At 46.6% G+C, this 19,710-nt stretch overlaps 1 protein-coding gene across 1 annotated transcript in view; it reads left to right on the forward strand.

Moving 5' to 3' along the window:
- Positions 1 to 19,710, forward strand: part of Tspan14 (tetraspanin 14) — a 50,013-nt gene that overhangs the window by 15,778 nt on the left and 14,525 nt on the right. The window contains exon 2 of the mRNA XM_048339162.1: positions 10,505 to 10,602. Coding sequence (XP_048195119.1) covers positions 10,522 to 10,602 — 81 coding nt within the window. The 5' untranslated portion in view covers positions 10,505 to 10,521. The remainder of the gene's footprint in view (positions 1 to 10,504; positions 10,603 to 19,710) is intronic.

The following is a 19,710-nucleotide window of genomic DNA, read 5'->3' on the forward strand; positions in this document are numbered from 1 at the left end:
TACTCTTTAAAATGCACTTTTCCAGGTCTACTCTAGACTTATAGAACCAATCTGGATGGGATTCTAGAAACGTCTCTCAGAGTGATTCTCTGGCCTTTGGGATCAATTGGACCAGGTCCATCATTTTCCTCTGAGTACCTCATGGAGCCATTTTCCTCCCAGCCACCCACCAAGAAAAGTGCCCTACTGTGCCTGCCTCTATGCTGGGTTTCTGGGTCAGAGTTCTTTGAATAAAAGCTCATGTTGCTTTAAAAAAATAAAAATAGTAAGTTGAGAGGAAAAAAAAATCACCAGATTAGATGACCTCCATTCTAGTCTTCGTGCCTTTCCTGCCGAGCCCTTCCTCCTTTTCTTTCCTTCTCTGACCCACATCCACCCTCCCTTTGCTCACTGTCTCCTTTTTCCACATAGCAACAGCCAGTGCTGAAGTAGACAAAAGCTGCCTCTCACCAAATTAGCAAGGAGGCCCCCTTGATGTTTCTGATACTCAGCAGGTTTGAAGTTGTGGGTTGGTGGTAGAGACTCAACACTTAATTTGCCAAGCTCAGTGTTTTTGCAGGAAGCCAGACACTTTGGAACCCAGGCCCTGTTGGAGAGCCCGGTGACGCGCAGAGCTGGTGGCCTCTCTTGAACTTCCACACGGAGAGCTTCCAGTCACAGTGCTGTTTGTCAAGGGCCTGTTGGCCTTGGGACTTTCCTCCCACACTTGGGTACTTTGTCACTCTTATAAAGGAGGTATCTCACCCTAAATGCTGTGCAGCCTTACAGTGTCTTCACAAGGTAGAGTCACACTTGTGGATTTGAGAGCAGGCTGGTAGACCTGGGTGTGGGGTGTTACTGAGTAATGGGGTCTGAGTCAGCCAAGGATGTAGACACTTCTGACTCTGAGTCAGAGCTGACCCCTTCTTTTTCTCCCAAGGTTGCAGCCCCTTGGGCTGAAGTGTATCACCCTGCTCTGTCAGATTCCTGTGAAGAGGGAGGCAGTTGCTCTGGTTACCGTTATAGGCCTCCCTCTATCTTCTTCCATGGCCACCTACTTCTCCCAGGCTTGACCCCTTGGGGTCAACCTTTTTCTTCAGCTGGTGTACGTTCCCTAGTGCCTAGTGAGCTCTGAGGTCCGCTCTCAGAGGCAGAGGAGTCTAGCTGTGGAATTGTGCCTTCTCTTCCATGGGATACGCTGCCATTGGATCAGGGCCAGTGCTGGAAACCTCACAGGCCCAGTCAAATGGCTGAATATTGGTGAATGGCTGGCTCTAGAGAATGAGGGGAAAGAGAGATCTTAGGATAATTAGCTTGAGAGGCATTGAGAGAATATGGGTGGATGTTGGTAGTGTCTGTTGACTCTTTAAGAAAAAGAGGAGGCAAGAAAAGAGGTAAAGGTGAAGGTGGAGGTGGAGAGCAGAGCAGATGTTCCCTGTGCGGTGACTGATGAAGGACTGAGCTGTAGTCCTTGGCAGGGAGAGCAGAGGAGTCAAGAGTAGCTCCTGGGCAGATGGCTTACCTGCCTGGAGAACTGGAAGGCGCTTCTGGAATCTCAGTTGGTGGCCACATTGACTGAGGGATCCAGGTGGGGCTGTGGTCCATGGTCTGCTTTGGTTGCCTGGTGCTGGGGGATGCAGGGGTTTTAATGGCTGGACACTGATCTTGGCCTCCAGCTGAGTAGTAGTGGTGGTGGTGGTGGTACTGGTAGAGAGGGGTGAGGTATGTAAGTAGTTCCCAGGAGGGAGCTAAGTATGCATTCCAGAGGGCACATGCACTCCAGGGGGTAGTGGCTTGTTTAAAGCCAAGAGCTCAGAGTTCATGCTGTCTCCCCAGCAAACCTCACTTCCCTTTTGCCCTGTCTTCTGAGACTTCCTTTCCCCAGGCCCCAGTATATCTGCTTGTCTGTCTGTTTTGGTCTCTTCTGCTCTATTTATACTTCTGTATCAAGAATGAGTGTGTGTATTAGAACCTCTTATTAGGTGGAAGGGAACCAGGGTTCTGCAGTTTTAGCCAGCTCATGTTCCTGCTGGTGTTATATGATATAGAGAGTCTCCATTGTAAAACAGACATTGTCCACAGAGAGTGAGCAGATGGGATGTGCTGGACTGAAGGGGAGAACACTGGGATGGTGTACCGGGGCCATCCTCCTCTTGGGAGGTTCCTGCCAGGGAGCAAGGTCTGAATTCCCTGGAATGTGGGACAGCCAGGCATCAGATTGAGGCTCATGGACAGTTGTTCTAAGGGAGTGCTGGTAGATGAGGGTAACAGATTTATTTATTTATTTAGCCACTCATTTGTTCATTTGATTATAGAGTCTTACAATGTAGTTTAGGTTGGGTTTGAACCCATTACATAGTCCATAGTCCATGTTGTCCTCAAACTCTGGAGGCTCCTGCTCCACCTCCTGAATGCTGGGATCACAGCAGCACACCACCATACATGGCTGAGGATGTTTTGACAGCTGATCTGGCAAGGAATGGGAAAAGTAACAGACACTTTGTAAATTGGGGTTTAAAGGCCCAGTCTTATTCCGAGTTAATGTCTGTCCTTTTCTTCCTGTCTTCCCTTCTCCCACTACTACTTTAAATCAATGTATATTTATTATCTTAGTTTCTGCAGGTCAGAAATCCAAGAAGTATAAAGCTCAGCTAGTTTTCTGCTTAGAGTCTCAGAAGACCCAAATCACAGTACTGACAGGGCTTTTTCCTTTCTGGAGGCTCTGGGGAGGGTCCACCCCTCCAGGCTCCCTCATCAGTGTTCTAGTTCCTTGCTGTTGTAGGAAGGAGATCTCTGTTTCCTGTCAGGCTACGGGAAACTCCTGGAGCCTCTCAGGACCTCACAGGTGGCCAGCACCTGTCAGACCCAGCAACAGTGCACCAAGGCTTTCTCCCTTTTAGAATTTCACTTCTGCCTTTGCCCACAGCTAGGAGAAAGCTGTGCATTTAAGAGCTTATGTAATTACCATTGGACCTGTGTGTGGGTTCTACCTCAATGGTAAAATTGACCACGGATGGAAAATACTCAGAAAGGAAGCTGTCTGTAGTATAAAAGTGTATGCACATTTTCTCTTGACATCATTCCCTAAACAATACAGTAAGCAGCTATTTATAGTTTCATTGTCTTAGGTATTTTAAGTAACCTAGAGATGATTTAAAGTTGATGACAAATGTTGTTATATGTAAACATTGCACTGTTTTATGTAAGGATTTGAGCATCTGAGGAATTTGGCTTTTATTAGGGGCTTGTGACCGTTTCCCTTTCCTAAACCTAAATATGATGGTACATAGGACACACAATTTTTTTTTATTTTTATTTTTTTGGCCAGTCCTGGGCCTTGGACTCAGGGCCTGAGCACTGTCCCTGGCTTCCTTTTGCTCAAGGCTAGCACTCTGCCACTTGAGCCACAGCGCCACTTCTGGCCGTTTTCTGTATATGTGGTGCTGGGGAATTGAACCTAGGGCCTCATGTATACGAGGCAAGCTCTCTTGCCACTAGGCCATATCCCCAGCCCCCACACAATTTTTTTTAAGAAGACTAGTTGATTAATAACCTTAATTGCATGTACAAAGTCTCTTTTGCCTTTTATGTAGGAGTGGATTACACTTCCTGACTTTTTTTTGCTTTTCTGAGTAGGAATATTTTGATATCTTCCCAGGGGTATAAGATAAAAAATGATAAATTGAACAGATTAATTGCATTTTCTCTTAAACCCCATGTAAATTAAGGGGAATTTAAAGGAAAAAAATCTATCAGGTTAGGAAGGATAGGGAAGAAAAAAAAAACAATGAAAAAGAAAAAAATTTGCAAGTTCGGAATAGGTGGGCAAGTGATCCAGTTTAAAATGTAAAGACCGATGGTACCAGATTATTTTGGGAAGCCAGGGGGGAAGAAGACACCATAGGTGGGTAAATAAAAGAATTTGGAAGTTAGGCACTGGTAGCTCACTGTTATAATCCTAGCTACTCAAAAGGCTGAGTCTGAAACCAGCCCAGTATCTATGATGCTCTTTGTCTCCAGCTAATCATCAGAAAAACTTCAAGTGGAGCTATGGCTCAAATGGTAGAGCACTAGCCTTGAACAGAAAAAGCGAGCTGAAAGGCCCCGAGTTCATACCCTAGTATTGGCACACACACAGAGGAGAGGAGATGAGAGAAAAGAGTTGTAATGGTTCTGTCCATAGCTTTCTTTCCTTCCTGCCCCATGCTTGGTGATTTGCCACTGTTGCTAGGTGTTGGAGATCAGTGGCTTGGGAGATTCCAGGTATATTTGGGGTTTTTATTGAGGCCACCTCTATTCCTCAGGCTTCTAACCGCATTTGGTTTCTAGAACACTTAACAGCCAGTCCTTTGCCAATTAAAAGGGAATGTCACTTGAGATCCTAACTAGCCTAGAAAGAAAAGACAAACATCAGACAGCAAGGATTTCCCAGAAAACAGCTTTTCCAGTTCACTGTAGATAGAAACTTACCTGCCTGAGGACTCAGAGCTTCCAGTTAGTTTCTTAGTCACTCTTTATCATGAAGATTACCAGGCTTTACTAGATACCTGAAGAAACTCTTTGCCCATTGTGAAAGAAAGCAAAGTAAATAGAATGACACAGACCATTTGATGGGAGTAACATTTTGGAAAGAAAAAGACATTCCCTCAAAGTAAGAGAAATATTGTATCCATGAAATTAGAATAGGATACTACAAAAAAATGGCACATGTAGAAAAAGGTATCTAAAAATTAAGAACAGAGCAAAATGATCATAATTACTGGGAGGTAAAGTTGAAGTAGTCCTAGAAAATAAAGCAGAGATGAAGAGACTGGGAACAAGGCAGAAGAGGTAAGAAGACTCTAGGATCGGCCACTGCACAGAGGGAGGACAGAAGAGAAGACAGGCGGCAAAGTCATCAAGGAAAGAAGGCATTTCCTGGAATAGAGTTAAGTTCTGTATCTGGGAAGGCCACTGACTGTGGCCATATAATGTGGGTAGATCCACGTCACTAAACCAGAAATCTTAGTATTCAGGGCAGGGGATCTCACAAGCTTGCAGAGAAATAAAGCAGATTAAACACAAAGATCAAGAATCTGAGTGGCTTGGGACTTCTCAGTAATCCAGAATATAGAAGATACTGGAGCGAAGCCTTCATGTTTCTTGATGAAATTAACTCATAGTCTAGAATTCTATATATGACCTAACTCATTCAACAGTGAAGGTGGAATAAAGATGTTTTCATATCTGCAAGGTCAGAAAACCCACCATTTGTACTGGAGACTTTCTCCACAAAGGTGAGCTGAGACGGGGAGCTTCTGTGGGCTGTGAGGACCTTGTGCCTTCCAAGCTCCAGTACCGTGGAGGGCTTTGCTGTGGGAGAGACTGTTTCCTGAAGAAGGAATGGGAACAGAGCATCTGTGGGGAAAAACCTGCCAGAAGGAGATCGGGACAACTGACATTGTATTAAAAGTTGACTGTTGATAAACTCATGCAAAATGAAGCAAGCAGAAAAATAAGACTTAGGGACTTCAGAACAAAGAAGTTTTACAGGAAAAGGAAAGCAGTCATGACTTACGTGGCTCTGATGGCTCACATGATCATCATAATGTTGACTCTGAAAATTACTCCAGTCAGCTCTGTAGTTTAACTGTAATTACAGAGTGGAGAGATGGGAAAGGACAAGTCTGAGGGGGTGACTTAGAGAGAGATGAGGCTTACAAGGAATAAAAAAAATCCTTGCCAAGCAGGATAGCTGATGCCTGTAATACTACCTACTCGGTCTGGAGAATCAGAGTTTGAGGCTAGCCTATACAAAAGTTTGTGAGACTGCATCTCAATCAGTATGCTGACCATGGTGGCATGTGTCTGGCATCCTTGGGAAGGAGGCCCTGTGTATGAGGATCACAGTCTGAGGCAGACTCCTGGCAAAAAGTGAAAAAAAAGTAGACCATATCTGAAAACATAAAGCAAAAAGGGCTGGGAGGGCTCAGGTGGCAAGTGTGAGGCCTCCTCCCTAAAATAATAATCTCCCAGTGTGGAAAGAGGACAGTATAATAGAAAGACTAGGGAATAGCAATCTAAACCTGTTGTGTACAGCTACCTCCTAACCAATACTCAGGTAGAAGCAACAAGAGTCAGCCCTGAGAAAGGGAAGGTCTGGCCCAGGGATAGGGCTAGAACCCCATGCTTTCTCAACAGTAGTCAACCCGTACATGATGTACAGGCATGGTTTTATCTCAGATAAGAAAAATCTAGAACATGTGGCATGTGATAAGGGGGAGAGATACCATTCGAAGAGACATTTTTGTTGTGTAGGTGTACACACTGGATTGGGTTTTGCTAACCCTTTTAGAGGGTGGTAATAAGGTTTGACCCCAGGGCCTCATGTGTGCTAGGCCCATGATCTACATGCTCAACCATTAAGCTTTGTCTTCTTGTGGATCATAGGCAGTCATTGTTGGCTGATTTCTCATTGCCAGTTCACTTTCATGCTTCTGAAGTGGTGAAATACTTTACAGTTGAGCTTGTACTACTTGTTTAAATGATAAAAGGTCAGTTAGGGAGGAATATTACAGCCTAAGATAACACTGAGGTGGACACTGTAACCTGCTCCATCTTCATTCATTCATTCATTCATCCATCCATCCATTCATTCATTCATTCATTCATTCATTTTCTTTGCTAGTACTGGGGCTTGTAGTGAGCGGGCACTGTCCCTTAGCTTTTTTTGCACAAGGCTAGTTCTCTACCACTTATGTCCCATTTTCACTTCCAGCTTTTTGCTAGTTAATTGGAGATAGTCTCGTGGACTTTTCTGCCTAGGCTGTCTTTGAACCTCAGATCTTAGCCTCCTGTTTAGCTAGGATGGCAGGTGTGACCCACTGGTTGCCTAGCCTTTTAATTTGGGGGGAGGGGGCTGTGTCGTTGTTTTATGTCTTTGTTGCCTTACAGGTTATTGGTGTGGTGTGCTGCCACGTAGGTCTAAACATGCCTGTCATTAATAATGGTAGACATTTGGTTAGACTAAAATGTGTGAAATACTATCTTTCAGTTTTATCTCCAGCGATGGTGAATAGTTTTTACACCTGTTAATGATGCTGCCTGCCATTTCTGTGTGATGGCCATATTCTTTGTTTACTTGAAACCATTTTGTCATATTAGGTATGAGTCTCTATATGTTGTAAATATTTAACCTTTGTCATGATTGCTGCATTATGTAATTGTGTATTATGTTAATGTTACTTTTAATCATGTGGGAATTTTATATAATCTTGTATTTGGGATTGATTTTTTTTTTTAACCTGTTGCCTAAAAAGAGAACAGGAAAATCTGGGCTTGAAATACCCTTTTCTCAGGGTGTTTGTGTGAATGCAAGTATATGTATGCCCTTTAGATTTTTAGATTGATTTTTGTTTATTTAATTATTCTTAGATTGCTAGTCAATGGTTTCTACACAATTAAATAATTCTACTTTGCCTCTGTTTTCAGAAGCTGATTTGATAAACATACGCCTCCTATTAGCTATGTGAATACTTTATTTTGTATTCATAAGTTCTTGGAGTTTAGACGGCTTGAAGTCTTGGCAGTTGTTTTCTTTTCTTTTTTTTTTTGCCAGTCCTGGGCCTTGAACTCAGGGTCTGAGCACTGTCCCTGGCTTCTTTTTGCTCAAGGCTAGCACTCTGCCACTTGAGCCACAGCGCCACTTCTGGCCGTTTTCTGTATATGTGGTGCTGGGGAATTGAACCCAGGGCCTCATGTATACAAGGCAAGCACTCTTGCCACTAGACCATATCCCCAGCCTTGGCAGTTGTTTTCTATGTACACAAAATAGCATCTCTGCTTGGAGCAGTTGCTCAATGTTATTTATGAAAAGTTTACCTGTCCGCTTTTAGAAAGTTAAGTATTAGTTGTGGAGTGTGTGTTTGTATGTATGTATGTGTGTGTGTTTGTGTGTGTGCGTGTACACACATGTTCATGTGCATGTGCATCTGTGCTAGATAAATGATACTGGTTTTAATTTAACCTAGTTGGTAGAGGACATACCTCTAATATAATTAGGTTTTGGAAACAGAGGCCAGGAACTAGTATTACTTTGGAGTCCTCTTGGGTACAATCTGGGTTCTAGTTTCAACACTTTCTGCCTTTAATGCTTCCTTGGGCTTTTGGTCAGTCTGGTCAGTGCCTCTCTTGGAAGCTCCCGGAATGCTCTTATCCTTCCTGAGGTTCTGAAGCTGCGGAGCTGCTGTACCCCAGGAACATGGCACTAGCCTTGTCTTCCACTGATGGGAGGCATTGTGGCCTTTGAGGGATGCACTTAGGCTGAGGTCCAGCAGATGTTCTGATATCCACAGAGGGCCCCAGAACTAGGGGCTGCCTTTTCTCCTGCCTGAGGCTGGGGGGAGAGGTGGAGGGAAGTGGGTGGGGAAAGACTAAAATGTCTGTTTTTTTGCAACAGTGTCCCCTTCTGAGTGTTGGGGATGGGGAAATCAGTGTTTTGGGGATGTCCCCTTTGACTCCATGGGTTGTTAGTGGCAGGCAGGCTTGTCATGGGCCATGTCGAACAAGGCAAATGGTATCAAGGCTGATCAGAGAATGGTCTGTCTGCGATGCAGTTCTGGAGTTGGAGTTACCTGGGGCCCTGGGGCTTGCAGGGTGAACAATCTGTGACCCATATTATGGTGTGTGAAATAGCTTGTTTTATGATGGGGCAGACATGTAGGTTTCTCATCAGCTGCCCATGGACTGTCTACCTGTATTGGCAGTTTTGTGTGCTCCACAGATGCTGCTTATAAATATTCAATAGCCCTTGGCAGAAGTAAGGTTCCCCACCCGAGAGAGTGCATATCCTGATGGTTGTGATGTTCTGGTGGGGTTTGGCCCCTAGCAGCTGTGCAAGCAAGCTGTTTCCTGGTTGGTGGGGCATGTGGATGGGGGAGGGAGGAGGGAGGGAAACCGGAGGTCCGGGATACTCTGGACATCCTGGCACCCCACTTTCTGCAACTCCATGAGGTCCCATGAACATGTCTGCTTTTTTTCCATGCTCAGTTGTGGGGTGGTCCTGTCCCCGTGGCCTGTGTCAGAGAAGCAGGGATGAGTCTACAGCGCTGAGGGGGCAGAGAGGTGCTTTTGCTAGAGAGGTAGTTTCTCTGTGGAGCTGGGTGTGGGGGTGTGTTCTAGCTTTGTTGGCTCAGAGCTTCTGGGGCAGTCTTTTGCCATGCTGGGTTAAAAGATACCCAGGGAGCACCTTGCTTTGGAGCTCTGGAGTTAGTGAACTATTGAACTAGGTGACTCCATATGGCGTCTAGCTGTCTAGAAGCCAGCACAGTCCTGCCTTCCCAGGATCAGTAAGGGACTGTCAAAGCCTGGCTGTGCTGTTACCTGCTTCACTGTGCTGGATCAGGCCACATACTTCAGTCACTGGAGGAATTTGTCAGTAGTGCGGTTTCAGGGCCCAGCCCAGGCCCACTATGGAAAGTGGAGGTTCTGATCCTGGACTCTGTGCCGGGGAGACTAGGACTGGTCAGTGAGTTCCTGGTTTAGTAGGGGACACTGAGGCCCCTGGAGAGCAGGGCTCTGGCTAGGGGCAGGCCATGCTGCTGTTGTCTTGTCAGTGGCTCTGCCCAGAGCGCCTGTACTTCTCCTTTCAGGTGCCCGTGTGGCCTGGACACTCAGGCTCCACAGATATTTTCTGGCACTTGGAATACTGCATGGAAGTTTATTCAGCAGTGTTCTGAGGGTGGGGGTGGGGGAGTAGGGGGTAGGGGCTGCTTGAGTGATTGTCCTGTCTCTGGTTAGGGGTGTGTGTGCTGGTACTGGGGCTTGAACTCAGGGCCTGGGCACTGTCCCTTACCATTTTTTGTTTGAGGCTGGTTCTCTACTACTTGGGCCATACCTCTACTTCTGTCTTCTTGCTGAATAATTAGAGATTAGAGGCTGGTAGACTTTCCTGCTCAGGCTAGCTTTGAACCACGATCCTCAGATCTCAGCCTCCTGAGTAATTAGGATTACTGACTTTCTGGCTAGGGTGGTGAGGTCAAGCAGGCGGGGGTCTCCAGTAAGGAGCTGCCTTTTCTCACATCCCTCCTGGCTGAGCAGTCATAGAACCTATTTCAGGAGGAATAGGAGTCTGTGTTTCTTTTTCTTTCTTTTTTTTGTACTGGGGCTTGAACTCACAGCCTGGGTGCTGCCCTTAAGCCTTTCAGCTTAAGGCTAGTGCTCTAACTACTTGTGCCACCTCCGGCTTTTTGTGGTTAGTTGGAGATAAGCTTCACAATTCTCCTCAGCTCTCCTGCCTTGGCAGGTTTCACATCTTGATTCTCAGATCTTAGCCTCTTGAGTAGTTAGATTACAGGCAAGAAGCCCACTTCAATTCTTGTCTCACCTCTGCCACTGACAGTAGTGCTCTATTTGGGCCAAAAAAGATAGGAGGAAACTGAGTGGGTTTCTGGAATGTGTGGAGCTTCATCTTTGCCCATCACTGGGGGAGCAGCTTTGGGAGATCTTACAGCTAAGCCCATCCGCTCACTGGTCCTTGTCTTCCCAGGTCCTGCCTCTCAGAAGATGCACTATTACAGATACTCCAACGCCGAGGTCAGCTGCTGGTACAAGTACCTCCTATTCAGCTATAACATCGTCTTCTGGGTAAGTGCAGCAGAGGAGCCGCTTTCCTTTGTGCCTCTTCCTCAGTAAGTTATAATGCTTCCCATTCTTTGCTGGCCAGGCCCTGGGATGAGCTGGTGGGCAGTCTCCATGAGCCCTCAGTACCAGCAAGGAGTGCTGTCATGGATGAAAGGCCCCAGTGCAACCTTGGGGATCTGTCCCAGAAGCCCTCCCAGGGAGATATGGGCAGCAAAACACTTTGTGCACATCTGACTGGGTGCCAGGACCTTCCCTAGGTTCTGGGAGGTAATAGAGAGCTGGCAGGGAAACATTCTTGGGCTGGTCAGAGAAGAGCTTTCTGAGAAGGGGAGCTGTGGGCTGAGACCTGAGTAGTCACGAAGTGGTAGCTGAGGAAGTTCCAGGTAGTGAGAATGGCAGTTGCAAAGACCCTGTGGAAGGAATGAGTTCAGCAGGAGCAAAGAACAAACAAAAGCCATGTGGCTGGAGTTGTGAGGAAGGGGACACAAGTGAGGACAGAGTATGGCAGGAGCTAGGTCAGTAAGGGTCATTCATAGAGGCCAGTAGGTGGTTGGAATTGTGTTCTCTAACTCTTGGAAGGTTGTAAGTGGGATGGTGTGCTCTGATTTTGAAGTATCCACAGAGGGAGGGGAAGAGGATGATGGGAACCATGTTTGAAGGGAGGGTTTTGGGGATCGTTGGCTAAGTTTGCACTTCCTATGGAAATAGGGTCCATTTGTTGGTGGCCATCCTGGAAATGAGTTGACCATTTGAGGCAGGGGTGGGCTCTTGAGAGCCTCAAAACTTGAGGAGAGGGGCTGGAAATATGGCCTAGTAGCAAGAGCGCTTGCCTCATATACATGAAGCCCTGGGTTCGATTCCCCAGCACCACATATATAGAAAATGACCAGAAGTGGCACTGTGGCTCAAGTGGCAGAGTGCTAGCCTTGAGCAAAAAGAAGCCAGGGACAGTGCTCAGGCCCTGAGTCCAAGGTCCAGGACTGGCAAAAAACAAACAAAACAAAAAACAAAAAAACTTGAGGAGAGGTGTGAGTTTGGAGTCCAGGGGTGCTGGAGGCTGGGTGGAGGAGGAAAGCCTGTTCAGAGCTGGCTGAGAGTGAGTGGCCCGTGGGAGAGGGACAGCTGGGAGGTGACGTCCGCAGTGCTCTGGTGAGGTGATGCGGGATGAGGATGGACAGCTGGCCGTGGCTTGGCAGATGGAGGTGTGCAATGACCCTGACTAGAGCTGCTCAGGGCTCCAGGGAGGGGGCGAGCGCGGTAGAAAGTCTGCCATCGAAGGTACAGAAGGGAAATCGCTACTTGTGAGTTTTTTCGGGGACCCTTTCCTTAAAGGGAAGAAAAACTGGGCATGGGCTAGAGATGGTTCCCACAGAAGGGCATGGTACTGTGTGTGTCTGCCAGTGGGGTTGGGTAAGGGAGAGCCTTTGAAGGAGGGTGATGGGACACAATCATAGGGCATTGGCCTATTAAGCCAATGAATGGTTTAATCTATAATATCTGCTATCGTTTGGATCTTGAAGCCCAAAGGCTTGGCCCCCCCCCGCCAGTCTACTGGTATTCATCTCCAGCTAACCATCAGAAACCTTTAACAGATGGGCCGTGGTGGAAGGTCTTAGCCACCCCTTTCCCCCCATAGTCCCCACAGTGACAGAGCCAGCCAGTCAGACGAAAACCTCCAAACCCTTGAGAACAAGCAGCTTTTCTTGTTGAAAGCTGGTGATCTTGACTATTTGTTATAGTAGGGGAAAGCTGACTAGCTCTGTCCTTGGGGGAACAGATGGAGGAGGAGGGTTAACCCAAGTGCTAGTGAAGCCCCATTTTACCACTATGGTAGATTTGGCAATTTGTGTTTGGACTGGAGCTCTAAAGAACCAGGCAGCCTTACAAAGACGTCTCAGCTTTTCAACCTCCATCTTAATATCTCCTGGTAGCTTATTTCAGTGTGTTTGGGGGTGGGATTCCGTGTCTTGCCCTTTCACCCCAGGTCACTTCCTGTGCTCTGACAGCCTTCCTCCAGCAACTTCACCACTAGCTCTGGAGTAAAACATCGTTGCTAGACATTTGATGTGGTTCCTATGGCATCCTCCTGATGGGAGGCTGTGTTCTATCCTTGCCATGTGTGGCGTCCCAGATGTTCATTACTCCTGTCTGGAGGGGAGCCCTCTGTGCTCCTACTTCCACTGCCTCTGCCCCAAGCCAGATGTGTGTGTGGGGGGGGGTTGTGGGGGGGAGAGGCACACCTGGGCTCAGTGGGCTGTCTTCTAGCTGTGATCCTCCAGATCTCAGCCTCCAGAGTAGTTCCAATGACAGGTTTTCCCAGTTGTGTTTCATTTGGACTCAGTCCAGGTGCTATCAGATCCTGAGGCCTATTCTCCAGGCCAGATGAATCCAAAATGTTTTCTCTGCTTCATTTTTCTTTCTTTTGCTGCCCCTGGGGCTTGAACTCTTCCCAAGTATAGCAATCTGCCACTTGGGCCACAGTTCCACTTCTAGTTTTTTGTTTGTTTGTTTTTGTTTTTTTGTGGTTAATTGGAGAGAGGAGTCTTACATACTTTCCTTCCTGGGCTAGCTTTGAATCACAATCCTTAGATCTCAGTCTCTTTGAGTTGCTGGGATTACAGGCATGAACAACTGGTGCCCACTTTCTGCTTCCATTTCTTAATGGAAGTGAAAGTCTAATGTTTTCAAAATGATAGAACACGTTTTTTTGTTTGCCCTGATAAGAAGAGATGCTACCGTTTTCTCTTCAAATATATATATATATATTTTTGCCAGTCCTGAGGCTTGAATTCAGGGCCTGCACACTGTTCCTGAGCTTCTTTTGCTCCAGGCTAGCACTCTACCACTTGAGCCACTGCCACTGCCCCACTTCCAGCTTTTTCTGTCTATGTGTTACTGAGGAATCGAACCCAGGGCTTCATGCATGCTAGGCACACACTCTACCACTAAGCTGCATTCTCAGCCTGTCCTTTTTTTTTTTTTTTTTTTTTTAAATAATGGCATGGAAAACTCAAGAATTCCAAATGAGGCATCCCAGGGTTAATGCGTTCTCCTTTCCAGCTAGCTTCCTGCCTGCAGGAGCATTTCTGTTTCCTGTGCTTGGGATTCATATGCTTCCATTCTTGGGTCTTTTGTTTCCTCATCAGCTTCACCTGGTACAGAGCATTCCAGGTTACTACATAATTTTCCCAACAGGTTGTTTCAACATTTCAATATCCTAGATAAGGATCCAGTGATTAGGTCTGTGTATACGGATTTTCCCCTTTGGGGACAGAAAGGAGTTGTTTGCTAGGACATATTCCTTGGAGTGAGGTTAAGTGGGTCAGAAGATATATACATTGGTTTGACCTGCCTGGCATGCATATACAATGAAGCTTACCTTGCAAGGGCTACTCCAATTCACTGGAAATAGACCACCTTTCTCTTTTGTCACAGGTGGTAGAAGTGTGTGTATTTTCACACTGAGTTTGCCAAGACAGAGAACAAGCACTATTCAGAGATCTGTTTGAACTAGGCATGGTCAGGGGTGCTGGCCCTTGCAGGCTGGCCTGCCCTCCCTCAGCCCTGAGGAAGGATGTCCTGGCTATACCCAGGTGCCGGGGGGTGGGGGGTGGTGGTGGGAGAGGTGGCTGTTCCCTGTTTACAGGATGCTTGAAAAGGGACATTACCTGGGGTAAATGTGCCTGCGCATGTGCATGCATGCACGTGTAACTCTGCATCCCATACTGGTGCATAGCATAGCAATAGTCTACCAGCGTGACTGGTCTCCTGCGTGGGAGTGCCTCACTCCCAGCCAACTGATGCTTTTTTATTTTCAGAGATCCGTTTTTAAAAACCATGTCTATTGAGGCATAATTTGGACAAAAGAATACTCATTTAGGAAAAACACTTCAGAAACTTCTCTGTGCCTTCTGCAATATCCATTCCATCCTTCCCCCTCAACAATTATTTGTTAACTAATGTGTGACCACCCCCACCCCACCTACTGTAAATTAGACTTGATTTGGTCTCACTTTTAGTTAGATATTTTCTCCATTGATTTTAATTCCATTGTCATGTTCATATTTTATTTTAAAAAATGGTGGCAAAATAAACACCAAAGAAAATGTGTCATGGTAACTTTCTTTCTTTCTTTCTCTTTCTTTCTTTCTTTCTTTCTTTCTTTCTTTCTTTCTTTCTTTCTTTCTTTCTTTCTTAAGGTTGGCACTCTATGTCATGGTAACTTTGTTTGGGGAAGGTACTAAAGTTTGAACTCAGGGCCTTGCACTTACATGGCTTGCTTACTTCGTGGGCACCCTGCCACTTGAGCCATACCTCCAGCTCTTTGTTTTGCTGGCTGTTTACGAAATTGTTTTAAGGATTTTTGCTCAGGCTAGTTTTGATCTGTGATCTTCTGAATCTCAGCCTCTTGAGTAGCAAACATTGCAAGTGTGAGCCACTGGCACCTGGTGTCATTGTAACCATTTTCAACTGTGCACTTCATTGGCACAAGGTATGTTCACATTCTTTTGCAACCATCACCAAGGGTCTCTTTCCAGTTTGTATCGTTGATTGCTGCTTTTATTTTTGTTATTTCTCCTTTTCTACTTAGTTGGAGAATATTTTGCGTTTCCCCCCCAGCTTCTAAAAAAATGGAAGATTTTTTATTTTCCCTTTTTTTTTCCATGTTTATTCTGTGTGAGGTTCATTGAGCCTTTCTTCTTTTTTTTTTTTTTGGCCAGTCCTAGGCCGTGAACTCAGGGCCTGAGCACTGTCCCTGGCTTCTTTTTTGCTCAAGGCTAGCACTCTGCCACTTGAGCCACAGCGTCACTTCTGGCCGTTTTCTGTATATGTGGTGCTGAGGAATCGAACCCAGGGCCTCATGTATACGAGGCAAGCACTCTTGCCACTAGGCCATATTCCCAGCCCCATTGAGCCTTTGAAGTGTGTGAGTTTATAGTATTTTGGGAGTAAATTGACTCCTGGCTTCACTCACTTTATATAGATTTTGTGGCATTGTTTTCAGACTCACTGACCTTTCCTTCTCTAGAGTCTAATTGGCTGCTAAATACTTCTAATGCATTTTATTTCTGGCATTCTGTTTTCTAGTTCTAGTTCCATTTATGTTTCTCTTACATCTTCTACTTCTCATCATGTTTATATTTTCCTTTAGATTCCTTTTGTTTGCTAATCTCCTCTCTGTCTCTCCTGTGACACCCCTATTTACTGATTTTTCCTTTCCTTATAGGTATTCCTTTCTGTTTAATAACATTTGATTGGATGCTAGATACAGTTTTCCATCCAAGTGTTCTTCCCAAATAGTATGAAGTATGGGATATTTTAGTATGGAAATGTGTTGTTTGGGTTAGTTTCAGTTTAAGCCATTACCATCAGCTTAAAGTAATATATTAAACATAGCAATGGAGACCAGAGTTTAGGGTTAGCTTGGAGTTTATGTCGAGGGCCAAAGGATATCCTGTCTTTGGGCTTTAGTTGTAGTTTAATGCTGGAATGGCAGACTGTGGCTTGCAGGTCAAAACCTGGGCTTCCGCCTGTTTTGCACATAAGGTTTTATTGGAACCCAGCCACCCCTCATTCATTACACATTATCTGTGGCGGCTTCCCACAATGACAGCATTCCTGAGAGTGTTTACCATGTGGCCCATGGGTTTCTACGCACTGTGACTCATTTAACCTGTACCAGTGGTGGCAGACAGTTGTGGGGATCCCCTCTGTCTTGCCTGGGGTGCTGCCTGTAGTCTGCAGTGGATGATTCTACTCTCTCCACCTACCTCCTTGACTGACACATTCCTGGGCGGGCCTTGGGCCTAGATGCCTGGTTATCAGACTTCCCAGAGTCAGCTGTGGGGGCCCTAGCTCTGGGCCCCAATGGTGCAGTGCAGGGCTGGGCATGCATGCAGCTTCTTGTTCTTGGAAGGGTGGTTCCCACCCTTCCTTCCGGAGAGAGGGAGGGGAGGAAGGGAGGAAAAGCTGGCTCATCATAGCTTTGTGACCCTGGGCAAAGTGCCTCCTGCCTGGGACCCTGCTTCGCTTGTAATGGGGAAGTTGAGCTCTTAGACCTACCAGACTCTGACTAGGAGATGGCTTGGCTCACACTCTTCTTCAGTAGGACTGCTTTGAAAGGCTGCTCCTGCTCGGTTTAGAGCTCAGGAGATCTCCGAAATTGAGAGGCAGGGCTGCTTAATGCCAGTGCTATCTCGTCCTTTTTCCAGAACCCATTCTCAGGGCCTGGTTAGGATAAGGGGTCTGTGCCCTCTGGTGGCCTTTCTGGACCCAAATTCAGTTGAATAGTTGGCATTTCAAGTGTCTGTAGTGCCCCTAGTGTTCGGTGAGTTCACCGGGCCTGGATTCACCTTGGGCTTACCATCTGACAGTGATGTATGCGAACTCAGTTGAGAGAAATAGAGAAAGCCCCATTTTGAGAAGTCAAATTGGGAGTCTTTATTAGAGACCTGGCGACTGCAGGTGGACTCTTGTCACAAAGATCTTCAGCCCCTTGAATATACTTAACACTGTTAGGAAACTGAGCCATGAGAGCAGGAAAGGAAAGAAAGAGCAGAAAAGCAATATCAAAAAACCAGATCCACTCCAGTAGAGAGCTAAAGTGGGACACCACAGTGACCAGAGGACAGGCAGGAGACACAATGAGACTTGGCTTAATGGCATCTGAGCTGGTCTGGGCCTAAATAGGGTCAGGGTCGGGGCAGGCTCACAGGAACCTGAGTCTCGGGAGTTTAAGGCACAGGACTGACAGGCCAGTGACCTATCATCTAAGTCCCTTGCTCCTACCTCTAGGATTCAGGCACACTCAACACCTGAGGGTTAAACTTCCTTGTCTCTACCATGAAGGCAAGATGGTGCCAGTTATCCCCAATTCCCTGTCATCCACCATGTAGCCGAGATGGTGTCAGATTCAGTCTCCTTATTTTAGCAGGACCTAGGGTGGCAAAAGCTTAGTCAGTGGGTGCTCCAGCCCTTTGTTGTTGCACTGATAGACTCCTAAAGCCATAAGAGACAGATGGCTGCTCGAGGCCACAGGGCGTGTTTGGGGCAGAGCTGTGGTGCTAGCTTCCTCATTTCTGCCTTGTTCTTCTTTTTTTGCCTCTGTGGGAAAGCTCCAAATGCCCCATTGCCCTGAACTCTACACCACTTGTCTCCAGAAGTCCCATCAAAGGATGATCTCGTCTTAGCACAGGTGGAGTTGGGAGTTCTGCTGGTGGAGCAGTGTCTTCAGTGTGGCAGTGCTGGGTGTTACCCCATAACCTCTGTTCTGCCTGTACCTCAGCCGAGCTGGGCTTCTCAGCTGGGTTCTCTGTTTCCCCGGGCAAACACAATTGCCCAATCCTTGCTGCCTTACAATGACCCAGGAAGGGCCAGCTCTGTTGTCTAGGAAGATCTTAGACTTGCTTGAAGCCCTGTACTTAGTTACTGAGAGTGGACCTAGGGTAGTTCACCTGTGCCACATGCCCAGTCCCACTCTGAACGGCAGCATTTAGTAGTTTGTTCTTGCGTTTCCTTCTGGTTAGTTCTGAAGTGCGGATAAGGAGGCCCAAGAAAGTTGTTCTGTAACTCTCCACCTGAGTCAGCAGGGGATTGTGCAAGAAGTAAGAGATCGGAGGGCTGGACCCAAAAGTGTTGCCCTTTTGCTTCTTGAACTTGTTGAGGAAAGGCCTCTGGGTCCTGCAGGAGTTGCCCAAGTGCTTTCACATACACTCAAATGAAGTAAAGTGCCACACCATTGCATTTTGGGTGTGAGGCTGCTTTTGATTTGCTTGGAGTTGGAGCTCTTTCTTATAAACCAGCAGGGCCTTCCTTAGTGGTCAGATTTGCATTGGGACTTGTTCCTACTTAGGCTTGTTCATGTGGGGATATTTCCTTTTCATCTTTAGGACAAAGGTTGGCTAGGCCAGCCCAGAGTGCTTTGGGTGGAAAATCTTGCCTGTGTTGTAGGAGTCTTTGGTTATGGTGAGTAGGTCAGTTTTGAACCTTTACAGTGGTTCCGAAAGAGGCCTTGCTCCTTTTCTATCTATGCTCTGCTTGGGACACGAACTCTTTCAATGTGGGCCTCCTCTCTACCTGGTGATATGAGTCATTGTTGAGTCCGATAGCCTAGAGGCCCCTGGAACTCATACTCCCCTGGGCTCCTGGGTGACTACCCCTAGAGTGGAAGGTTTAGGTTTCCCTTTGCTCTTCTTCATTTTGGGTGGCTGTGTGGGCTGCTGTGTAGGCTATGAAATAACATTTTGTCAGGATCAGCGACATCTGGATTTGGTTCTTAGACTGTGTGAAATTGGACAGATAGCTGGGTATCTCTGAAACATGAGGGTGATCAGACTAGTATTATGGAGTTTATCACTAGCAAGAAAGGGTGAGGCTGCTTGTCCTGGTGACCACAGCAGTATAATGAAGTGCCTGATGGTCTCAGCTAGCAGGCAAGGATGGCTGGCCTTTGGGCTTCACCCAGGGAAAAGCCCCCTTTTCAGGAGGTAATTCAATTAGATCTTTAGCCTTTTGGCCAAAGAGGCTGGAGGGTACCAGCAGAGAAATGGTCTTAGATGGTAGTAGCTAGGGAGGGTGGCTCTGCCTGGCTCCATGGGTCATTGGCTGTAGGGGAAGAGCTGTAGGGGGCCACAGCTGGCAGGTGCCCTGGGTTTGTTATGTGGTCACCCAGGTAGGTCATTTACCCTCTCTGGTTTCCTTGTCTCTAAAATGATCATTGCTTCCTAAACTTCCTTCTTTGAACTCACGATCTGACATGTGACAGCCCCCTTCCCCCAAGCTCTTGTCTTTGTGAAGTGAGTTCATTTTAATTCTTCCTTTAAAAAAAAAAGAGGGAATAAAAACATGAGTAAGGCTCAGTAATGTGAGGAGAGAACTGAGGTGCACCTGAGGTCTGACCTGGTGAAGGGGTTTTAGGGGGATTGGGGAGCAGTGAGCATGTGTCTGGGGTAGTGACTGGAAGAAGCGTGAATGGGAGCCCGCCTGCTTCTGCACAGCACAGTGCTCCTCTGCTTCTGTCTTGATGACAGGAGGGTCTTCTCGGGGACTTGGCTTTGTGAGCTTTGGCAGAGCAAACTTCCTATGTCTCTAGTCACCTAGGGGAAGGATTAC

This window comes from Perognathus longimembris, chromosome 2, assembly GCF_023159225.1.
Source record: "Perognathus longimembris pacificus isolate PPM17 chromosome 2, ASM2315922v1, whole genome shotgun sequence".
In the NCBI taxonomy this organism is placed as follows: domain Eukaryota; kingdom Metazoa; phylum Chordata; class Mammalia; order Rodentia; family Heteromyidae; genus Perognathus; species Perognathus longimembris.